The 12,638-nt window shown below is 41.6% G+C and overlaps 1 protein-coding gene across 1 annotated transcript in view; it reads left to right on the top strand.

Annotated features, from left to right (window-relative positions):
* Positions 1-240: 240 nt before the first annotated feature.
* LOC311231663 (microtubule-associated serine/threonine-protein kinase 3-like) overlaps positions 241-12,638 on the top strand; it is a gene marked incomplete at both ends in the record, with an annotated part of 194,016 nt that continues 181,618 nt past the window's right edge. Inside the window, one exon of the mRNA XM_084318291.1 lies at positions 241-287. Within this exon, the coding sequence (XP_084174417.1) occupies positions 241-287 (47 nt within the window). The remainder of the gene's footprint in view (positions 288-12,638) is intronic.

Below are 12,638 nucleotides of genomic sequence, written 5' to 3'. Positions count from 1 at the left end.
CTGAAGTGGAGAACCCCTGGACAGGAGACCCCCTCGACAGGAGACCCCCTGGACAGGAGACCCCCTGGACAGGAGACCCCCTCGACAGGAGACCCCCTCTACAGGAGACCCCCTCTACAGGAGACCCCCTCGACAGGAGACCCCCTGCCCTCGACAGGAGACCCCCTCGACAGGAGACCCCCTCGACAGGAGACCCCCTGCCCTGGACAGGAGACCCCCTGGACAGGAGACGGAGACAGAATGAAGTCGAGACGAGACAAACTGAAGATCCCCTCTCTGACGCTGGAGTAAGTTGTGGTTGTTTGAATTGTCTAGATGAATTTAAATTCAATATGTAACCTGAGCCTAATAGGAGAGCACACCTGCTGAAGTGGGTTAGACTTGACCCTGCCGAGCTGCCTGCACCAGTATAGGCATGCTATAAAAATAAATAAATAGATACATGTGCATGTGCTGTGCGCTTTTGCTTTTGCGCACAGACTTTTTGTTGTTGTTGTAATACACCTTCAACACGCAGACATTTGAACCTTGCGTATAAATAAGCTATAGCATATGATGTAGGCCTATATAGTATTATTGTATTCATGAAAATGTCAATCGGATGCACAGTATCAGACATCTAAGGAGTGACTCACTCATAGCCCCAGTTATCGGGGGCTTTCTTTATCATTCGGTACTACTATCTTTATCTGCCTGGGGCTTGATTAGTGATTAGTTATGCTATAATATTATGGGATGTGAAAGAAAACTAGTTTGGAATGACTAATTGCTTGATATGGGGCTACAGGTGTTTCAGACATATTTGCTGCAACCTTTGGGACATCACTATAACGTATAATTATTATAATTATAAGTATAAACTCTGAACTCTGAACGTAAGGTTATCCTATAACCCTAGTTATATGAGTATAGCGAGCGCTCTGCTCTATTGGAACTATCCCTTTATCAACTCTAATAATGAATAACTTTCTCACACCTGCACACACCTATTTACCTCCCCCTGGCCACACCCACATCCGCTCCTATAAGCGCATACATGTTCCCTCGCGGTCGCACAGAACAGATGATTATTATGCATAAATAGTAGGAAAACATGTTTGTATAGGAAATTACTAGTTTTAGTTTAGTTTTTGTAAATATTGCCTTGAAATAGAGAAGCTGAAAAAGGTAGCAGGATGTAGCCTTCAATATATAAAGAAATTATATTGTCAACCGATATGGTTGAAAAACAAACAATGTTTTAAATGTAATTGTAGATACAATATTATAGTTACAATTTCTTTAATTGAATTAACTCAAACTAGAAAAGTAAATACAAACTAAATTAACAATGTAACTTAGTTTACAGAAGGACAGTTTCCTTCTGAAGCACAACTTAAGGAATGCCTCATCCTTCCAGTCGGGACCATTTGTCACATAGTGAGAGCTCCACAGATCAAGCAAACCCCCACAGGGCTTGTATTTTGGTTTTGCACTTCTCGTTCTTTGTTATGTTATTGGTATCCTATTATTATGCAAAGTATAGGTGATAGATAAGTGCCGGTACTTGGCGCACGGCACGACGAGTCAAGTGAAAGTTGTGAAAGCATTTTTGTGTGCGCGTGCATGAGCGTGCACATCCGTGCGCGTACTTCTGCTCCGAAAACTGCTGGAACGGCGTGGTACCGAGTGGGACCACCACTGCACCACTGGTCGTGGCCACACAATCAGCTCCTTCCCAAGTCTTTCACCACCGAAGGCGAAGACCATGGGGTCCTCAGTGAGTCAGAGCAGAGCGCTCGCTATACTCATATAACTAGGGTTATAGGATAACCTTACGTTATAGATCGTATAGCTTTACGCTCTACTCTATTGGAACACAGGAGCTGAGTAGAGCGAAAAGCTCGACAGATGTACCCGCTGAGTACGACGAGAGCGAGCCGAGGCGAAGAGTCTGCGACGTAACTCCCCGGCCACCAGAGGTGCTGTCAGCCTATCGGCCGACTGTCCTCTGGCGGGGGAACCAGGGCCGGAACTCAGCCACATCACAGGAGATGGGAGCTCAACGACCCCTCTGCGAAGCACATTCTCCTCCGGGCGCCGCCGAGGCGCACCTGCCTGCCACAACCGTGGAACCAGAGACGGCCCACAACGCACGGAGGACACCGCGATAGTGAAGCGCTGGTGGAGTCGTCTAGACCCTCCGACGGTGAAGACATTATCTCTTTGTTTTTTCGAAAAATAGAGAGAGAGAAAAAACAAAGATACAATGTCAACGTAGCTCCTCTCCAACAAACTACTTTGGCACTAAACTTAAAGTGGTGTATACAGCCACTTTCGGTGGTGAAAGTAGGGAAGGAGCTGATTGTGTGGCCATGACCCCGCTTATATAGGAGCGGATGTGGGTGTGGCCAGGCGGAGGTAAATAGGTGTGTGCATGTGGAGAAAAGTTATTCATTATTAGAGTGGATAAAGGGATAGTTCCAATAGAGCAGAGCGTAAAGCTATACGATCTATAACCCCATTGCCTATACTCTAGGCTCTGTTATCCATACTGTACGAACTTTGAACTCTATATAGTACTCATTGTATACCTGCCTATACTGCCTTCACTGTCTACAACTGCCGTACACTGTAATCTTAAAGGCCCACTTGCAGGTTAAACCCTACTCTTCAATTATGGGTAGTTTACATCATTGGTATCTAATTTCATTATTTATTTGTTTCCATTTGACGCCGGAAATTCCACTCAGAAAGGGTTAAAAATGTCCACGCACGAATAACATGTATGGAGCCAATCAAAAAGCTTATCAGACGCTATCAGTGCCATGACGTCACTGCGGGTAACTTTCCCCTACTTCTGATCCACTACAATGGAGTTTGACGAGTGCTGAAAGCTATTTCCTTGATCCAAATGGACGCCTTACAAGACGCAAATGGGTTTAATCGTCGGAGAGACTTTGATGGACCAGCTACAACTGCATTTTTGGTTGAAACAAGGTAGTTATAAGGTTTTTAATGTCGTAAAAAAATAACTACATGTACCACTAGGCAGCCTGTTGTTCAGTACGGAGCCGCTATTTGTCTGTTAGGCTGTCGCCTGATCCCCGGGTCATAGTACCAAGCTGGCTATATGGCTCTGGCTAACGTTAACGTTACCCCGCTAACGTTAGCATTATGTCTACTGTCGTGAACCATTTTAAATCGGGGCATGTAAAAGAGTTTCGGGAACGAGTAAAATGTGCAGGTCCTCTTCTCAGACCTGTGGGGCAAAGCACTGCACACGCGTCATGCCGGCTAGCAAGCTACACGTCGCGGCATGTTGATACGATAGTAGCCCCTCGGATAGCACTCGGTGCATCAGTCACGAAAGGGGCTACCACAATAGCTAACTAACGTTAACGTTACAAGCTCAAACACCTTATAACTACTACTCTACTGTCGTGTCGTATCCATAAGTTCCCTGGCAGAATACTTTGTTTGTGAGGACAAAGGTATACAAAGAGGAGAGAACCATTTTAAATCGGGGCATGTTAGGAGTTTCGGGAATGCTGGCTAACAAGCTAGCTAACTTACATGAGTATTTACAAATATGGTAACGTGGTTGTGGCTTTTACAAATAGTGGTTAGCTTTAGAGATAAATGGCTATGATCACGGAGCAATAGTGTTAGGTGAAACAGATAGCCACAGATTCCTCTGCTAGTAGTAACAAGGCTCTCTGCTTCCTGCCACTACCTGCCTGTGATTCTCAGGCCCCCTGCTGCCCTGTACCTGCTGTGACATCATCATTAGGATGACACACGCACGTTATGAACCATGGATTAAAATATCCACGTGGTTGTGGTTGGGCGGACAAAATGTTTGATAAAAACGCTAAAACTGGGTCAATTTCGATTAAAAAAAATTCCCTCTTCATGAAAGTCACCGTTGGCCTAGTCACATTGTTTATTGAACAAAAATACAACATGCAAGTGGGCCTTTAACTATAACACTGTACATACATCTGATTGGCATTATTACTCAGTACTAGTATTCATTTATATATACTCAAGTTTAATCACCTGTACATTGTATAATACTATTGCTTCACTGTTACATTTGCACTCTGGTTAGATGTCAACTAATTTCCGTTGTACTGTACTTGTGCTGTATGATGTATTTCAGAATTTGAATCATCAGCCAAGTGACCCCATATAATGTAGATTAAGTGTGTTTATTTACCTGAATGTAGTGAAAATGTAACCTATAGGCCAACGTCGTTTAGCACAAACCTGTGATCCGGTCCTCTCTCTAGCTCCGTCCTCTGCCTCTGCCACCTCGGGTGCTGCTAACTGCACTACGTCTAATCACATTACATTCTCATTCCAAGATTCCTATATGAATCACCATCTCCTCCCCCTCACATCATACCACCACAATGAGAGGGCTGTCGTCTTTTTCTTTTTTTTTCTTGGTATGATGCTGCCCATGTTTTTAAAGCTGTGATTCCTTGTTTACCATCAAAGGAACGTAGCATTGCTGCAGCTCTTCTCCTTCATCCGCCCGCTTCTTCCTGAGCGAACGGGTGGGGGGGGGGGGGGGGGGGGGGCTGCTGCCCACTAGATACTGATCCATAAAGAGTAGGAGCTCCCTCTTCACAGCCCCCATGCTCTGATCCATCTGCCTCCCCCATTGGGCCACTGAGCTCTTCCACTATTGACCCTGCAGGTTTGTAGGCGCTGTGGCGTCAGCTGCAGAGAGAAACTACAACCCCCTCATAAGTGGTAAAGGGTGCATTTATATTGCAGCTTTTATCCAAAGCGCCTTATAATTTGTTCCTCACATTTCACCCATTCACTCACACATTCACGCACCAACAGTGGAGGCGACCATGCAAGGTGCCAACCTGCTCATCGTGGGAGCAGTTAGGGGTACTTAAAGTGTCTTGCTCATGGACACTTCGACACGCTCAGGATTACCAGACGACTGCTCTACCTCCTGAGCCACTGTTGCCCCCCCCCCCCCCTCATTAGAGCTGTGAGCTGATAAGAATGTGAACATTGTATCGTTTTCTTTTTGCAAAGCGGCACAGCTGCCTTGACGTGTGAGAACAGCCAGGAACGCACGAGGAATCACAATGATTTCAGCCGATACCAGCATAAGAGATGTCTGGCGTTGTGATCCATTGGCACATTGGGAAGGGCCACGTATTTGGGGCTACGGGCTAATGAGGTGCATGTGGTCGATAACGACGAGCCAGTGGTTGCAGAGACTTGGTACAAGGAGCTGTTTCTCTACCATCGTCTTGTATCACTATGACAACACGTTCATTAGTGCTTTGGTCGCCTCAACCAGGAGCCTGTGCAGCACTGTGATAATATAACAACACTGTGGAGCCCATGTTAGGTGATAATATAACAACATGTGGAGCCCATGTTAGGTGATAATATAACAACACTGTGGAGCCCATGTTAGGTGATAATATAACAACATGTGGAGCCCATGTTAGGTGATAATATAACAACACTGTGGAGCCCATGTTAGGTGATAATATAACAACATGTGGAGCCCATGTTAGGTGATAATATAACAACATGTGGAGCCCATGTTAGGTGATAATATAACAACATGTGGAGCCCATGTTAGGTGATAATATAACAACACTGTGGAGCCCATGTTAGGTGATAATATAACAACATGTGGAGCCCATGTTAGGTGATAATATAACAACATGTGGAGCCCATGTTAGGTGATAATATAACAACATGTGGAGCCCATGTTAGGTGATAATATAACAACATGTGGAGCCCATGTTAGGTGATAATATAACAACATGTGGAGCCCATGTTAGGTGATAATATAACAACATGTGGAGCCCATGTTAGGTGATAATATAACAACACTGTGGAACCCATGTTAGGTGATAATATAACAACATGTGGAGCCCATGTTAGGTGATAATATAACAACATGTGGAGCCCATGTTAGGTGATAATATAACAACATGTGGAGCCCATGTTAGGTGATAATATAACAACACGTGGAGCCCATGTTAGGTGATAATACAACAACATGTGGAGCCCATGTTAGGTGATAATATAACAACATGTGGAGCCCATGTTAGGTGATAATACAACAACACTATGGAGCCCATGTTAGGTGATAATATAACAACATGTGGAGCCCATGTTAGGTGATAATATAACAACATGTGGAGCCCATGTTAGGTGATAATATAACAACATGTGGAGCCCATGTTAGGTGATAATATAACAACATGTGGAGCCCATGTTAGGTGATAATATAACAACACTGTGGAGCCCATGTTAGGTGATAATATAACAACACTATGGAGCCCATGTTAGGTGATAATATAACAACATGTGGAGCCCATGTTAGGTGATAATATAACAACATGTGGAGCCCATGTTAGGTGATAATATAACAACATGTGGAGCCCATGTTAGGTGATAATATAACAACATGTGGAGCCCATGTTAGGTGATAATATAACAACATGTGGAGCCCATGTTATGTGATAATATAACAACATGTGGAGCCCATGTTAGGTGATAATATAACAACATGTGGAGCCCATGTTAGGTGATAATATAACAACATGTGGAGCCCATGTTAGGTGATAATATAACAACACTGTGGAGCCCATGTTAGGTGATAATATAACAACATGTGGAGCCCATGTTAGGTGATAATATAACAACATGTGGAGCCCATGTTAGGTGATAATATAACAACATGTGGAGCCCATGTTAGGTGATAATATAACAACATGTGGAGCCCATGTTAGGTGATAATATAACAACATGTGGAGCCCATGTTAGGTGATAATATAACAACATGTGGAGCCCATGTTAGGTGATAATATAACAACATGTGTAGCCCATGTTAGGTGATAATATAACAACACTGTGGAGCCCATGTTAGGTGATAATATAACATGTGGAGCCCATGTTAGGTGATAATATAACAACACTGTGGAACCCATGTTAGGTGATAATATAACAACATGTGGAGCCCATGTTAGGTGATAATATAACAACATGTGGAGCCCATGTTAGGTGATAATATAACAACATGTGGAGCCCATGTTAGGTGATAATATAACAACATGTGGAGCCCATGTTAGGTGATAATATAACAACATGTGGAGCCCATGTTAGGTGATAATATAACAACATGTGGAGCCCATGTTAGGTGATAATATAACAACATGTGGAGCCCATGTTAGGTGATAATATAACAACATGTGGAGCCCATGTTAGGTGATAATATAACAACATGTGGAGCCCATGTTAGGTGATAATATAACAACATGTGGAGCCCATGTTAGGTGATAATATAGCAACACTGTGGAGCCCATGTTAGGTGATAATATAACAACATGTGGAGCCCATGTTAGGTGATAATATAACAACATGTGGAGCCCATGTTAGGTGATAATATAACAACACTATGGAGCCCATGTTAGGTGATAATACAACAACACTATGGAGCCCATGTTAGGTGATAATATAACAACACTGTGGAGCCCATGTTAGGTGATAATATAACAACATGTGGAGCCCATGTTAGGTGATAATATAACAACACTGTGGAGCCCATGTTAGGTGATAATATAACAACACTGTGGAGCCCATGTTAGGTGATAATATAACAACACTGTGGAGCCCATGTTAGGTGATAATATAACAACATGTGGAGCCCATGTTAGGTGATATATAACAACATGTGGAGCCCATGTTAGGTGATAATATAACAACATGTGGAGCCCATGTTAGGTGATAATATAACAACACTGTGGAGCCCATGTTAGGTGATAATATAACAACATGTGGAGCCCATGTTAGGTGATAATATAACAACATGTGGAGCCCATGTTAGGTGATAATATAACAACATGTGGAGCCCATGTTAGGTGATAATATAACAACACTATGGAGCCCATGTTAGGTGATAATACAACAACACTATGGAGCCCATGTTAGGTGATAATATAACAACACTGTGGAGCCCATGTTAGGTGATAATATAACAACATGTGGAGCCCATGTTAGGTGATAATATAACAACACTGTGGAGCCCATGTTAGGTGATAATATAACAACATGTGGAGCCCATGTTAGGTTATAATATAACAACATGTGGAGCCCATGTTAGGTGATAATATAACAACATGTGGAGCCCATGTTAGGTGATAATATAACAACATGTGGAGCCCATGTTAGGTGATAATATAACAACATGTGGAGCCCATGTTAGGTGATAATATAACAACACTGTGGAGCCCATGTTAGGTGATAATATAACAACATGTGGAGCCCATGTTAGGTGATAATATAACAACATGTGGAGCCCATGTTAGGTGATAATATAACAACACTATGGAGCCCATGTTAGGTGATAATACAACAACACTATGGAGTCCATGTTAGGTGATAATATAACAACACTGTGTAGCCCATGTTAGGTGATAATATAACAACATGTGGAGCCCATGTTAGGTGATAATATAACAACACTGTGGAGCCCATGTTAGGTGATAATATAACAACACTGTGGAGCCCATGTTAGGTGATAATATAACAACACTGTGGAGCCCATGTTAGGTGATAATATAACAACATGTGGAGCCCATGTTAGGTGATAATATAACAACATGTGGAGCCCATGTTAGGTGATAATATAACAACATGTGGAGCCCATGTTAGGTGATAATATAACAACACTGTGGAGCCCATGTTAGGTGATAATATAACAACATGTGGAGCCCATGTTAGGTGATAATATAACAACATGTGGAGCCCATGTTAGGTGATAATATAACAACATGTGGAGCCCATGTTAGGTGATAATATAACAACACGTGGAGCCCATGTTAGGTGATAATACAACAACATGTGGAGCCCATGTTAGGTGATAATATAACAACATGTGGAACCCATGTTAGGTGATAATACAACAACACTATGGAGCCCATGTTAGGTGATAATATAACAACATGTGGAGCCCATGTTAGGTGATAATATAACAACATGTGGAGCCCATGTTAGGTGATAATATAACAACATGTGGAGCCCATGTTAGGTGATAATATAACAACATGTGGAGCCCATGTTAGGTGATAATATAACAACACTGTGGAGCCCATGTTGGGTGATAATATAACAACACTATGGAGCCCATGTTAGGTGATAATATAACAACATGTGGAGCCCATGTTAGGTGATAATATAACAACATGTGGAGCCCATGTTAGGTGATAATATAACAACATGTGGAGCCCATGTTAGGTGATAATATAACAGCATGTGGAGCCCATGTTAGGTGATAATATAACAACATGTGGAGCCCATGTTAGGTGATAATATAACAACATGTGGAGCCCATGTTAGGTGATAATATAACAACATGTGGAGCCCATGTTAGGTGATAATATAACAACATGTGGAGCCCATGTTAGGTGATAATATAACAACATGTGGAGCCCATGTTAGGTGATAATATAACAACACTGTGGAGCCCATGTTAGGTGATAATATAACAACATGTGGAGCCCATGTTAGGTGATAATATAACAACATGTGGAGCCCATGTTAGGTGATAATATAACAACACTATGGAGCCCATGTTAGGTGATAATACAACAACACTATGGAGCCCATGTTAGGTGATAATATAACAACACTGTGGAGCCCATGTTAGGTGATAATATAACAACATGTGGAGCCCATGTTAGGTGATAATATAACAACACTGTGGAGCCCATGTTAGGTGATAATATAACAACACTGTGGAGCCCATGTTAGGTGATAATATAACAACATGTGGAGCCCATGTTAGGTGATAATATAACAACACTGTGGAGCCCATGTTAGGTGATAATATAACAACACTGTGGAGCCCATGTTAGGTGATAATATAACAACACTGTGGAGCCCATGTTAGGTGATAATATAACAACATGTGGAGCCCATGTTAGGTGATAATATAACAACATGTGGAGCCCATGTTAGGTGATAATATAACAACATGTGGAGCCCATGTTAGGTGATAATATAACAACATGTGGAGCCCATGTTAGGTGATAATATAACAACATGTGGAGCCCATGTTAGGTGATAATATAACAACACTATGGAGCCCATGTTAGGTGATAATACAACAACACTATGGAGCCCATGTTAGGTGATAATATAACAACACTGTGGAGCCCATGTTAGGTGATAATATAACAACATGTGGAGCCCATGTTAGGTGATAATATAACAACACTGTGGAGCCTATGTTAGGTGATAATATAACAACATGTGGAGCCCATGTTAGGTTATAATATAACAACATGTGGAGCCCATGTTAGGTGATAATATAACAACACTGTGGAGCCCATGTTAGGTGATAATATAACAACATGTGGAGCCCATGTTAGGTGATAATATAACAACATGTGGAGCCCATGTTAGGTGATAATATAACAACATGTGGAGCCCATATTAGGTGATAATATAACAACATGTGGAGCCCATGTTAGATGATAATATAACAACATGTGGAGCCCATGTTAGGTGATAATATAACAACATGTGGAGCCCATGTTAGGTGATAATATAACAACATGTGGAGCCCATGTTAGGTGATAATATAACAACATGTGGAGCCCATGTTAGGTGATAATATAACAACACTATGGAGCCCATGTTAGGTGATAATATAACAACATGTGGAGCCCATGTTAGGTGATAATATAACAACATGTGGAGCCCATGTTAGGTGATAATATAACAACATGTGGAGCCCATGTTAGGTGATAATATAACAACATGTGGAGCCCATGTTAGGTGATAATATAACAACATGTGGAGCCATGTTAGGTGATAATATATCAACATGTGGAGCCCATGTTAGGTGATAATATAATAACACTGTGGAGCCCATGTTAGGTGATAATATAACAACATGTGGAGCCCATGTTAGGTGATAATATAACAACACTGTGGAGCCCATGTTAGGTGATAATATAACAACACTGTGGAGCCCATGTTAGGTGATAATATAACAACATGTGGAGCCCATGTTAGGTGATAATATAACAACACTGTGGAGCCCATGTTAGGTGATAATATAACAACATGTGGAGCCCATGTTAGGTGATAATATAACAACATGTTGAGCCCATGTTAGGTGATAATATAACAACACTGTGGAGCCCATGTTAGGTGATAATATAACAACATGTGGAGCCCATGTTAGGTGATAATATAACAACACTGTGGAGCCCATGTTAGGTGATAATATAACAACACTGTGGAGCCCATGTTAGGTGATAATATAACAACACTATGGAGCCCATGTTAGGTGATAATATAACAACACTGTGGAGCCCATGTTAGGTGATAATATAACAACATGTGGAGCCCATGTTAGGTGATAATATAACAACATGTGGAGCCCATGTTAGGTGATAATATAACAACATGTGGAGCCCATGTTAGGTGATAATATAATAACACTGTGGAGCCCATGTTAGGTGATAATATAACAACATGTGGAGCCCATGTTAGGTGATAATATAACAACACTGTGGAGCCCATGTTAGGTGATAATATAACAACACTGTGGAGCCCATGTTAGGTGATAATATAACAACATGTGGAGCCCATGTTAGGTGATAATATAACAACATGTGGAGCCCATGTTAGGTGATAATATAACAACATGTGGAGCCCATGTTAGGTGATAATATAACAACATGTGGAGCCCATGTTAGGTGATAATATAACAACATGTGGAGCCCATGTTAGGTGATAATATAACAACATGTGGAGCCCATGTTAGGTGATAATATAACAACATGTGGAGCCCATGTTAGGTGATAATATAACAACATGTGCAGCCCATGTTAGGTGATAATATAACAACATGTGGAGCCCATGTTAGGTGATAATATAACAACATGTGGAGCCCATGTTAGGTGATAATATAACAACACTGTGGAGCCCATGTTAGGTGATAATATAACAACACTGTGGAGCCCATGTTAGGTGATAATATAACAACATGTGGAGCCCATGTTAGGTGATAATATAACAACATGTGGAGCCCATGTTAGGTGATAATATAACAACATGTGGAGCCCATGTTAGGTGATAATATAACAACATGTGGAGCCCATGTTAGGTGATAATATAACAACATGTGGAGCCCATGTTAGGTGATAATATAACAACATGTGGAGCCCATGTTAGGTGATAATATAACAACACTGTGGAGCCCATGTTAGGTGATAATATAACAACATGTGGAGCCCATGTTAGGTGATAATATAACAACATGTGGAGCCCATGTTAGGTGATAATATAACAACACTGTGGAGCCCATGTTAGGTGATAATATAACAACATGTGGAGCCCATGTTAGGTGATAATATAACAACACTGTGGAGCCCATGTTAGGTGATAATATAACAACACTGTGGAGCCCATGTTAGGTGATAATATAACAACACTATGGAGCCCATGTTAGGTGATAATATAACAACACTGTGGAGCCCATGTTAGGTGATAATATAACAACACTGTGGAGCCCATGTTAGGTGATAATATAACAACATGGGGAGCCCATGTTAGGTGATAATATAACAACATGTGGAGCCCATGTTAGG

The sequence above is a fragment of the Notolepis coatsorum genome (genome assembly GCF_963971535.1).
Source record: "Notolepis coatsorum genome assembly, chromosome: 7".
NCBI classification, from domain to species: Eukaryota; Metazoa; Chordata; class Actinopteri; order Aulopiformes; family Paralepididae; genus Notolepis; species Notolepis coatsorum.
Note: the sequence above shows the minus strand (reverse complement) of the source record. Positions and strands in the feature narration are given on the sequence as shown.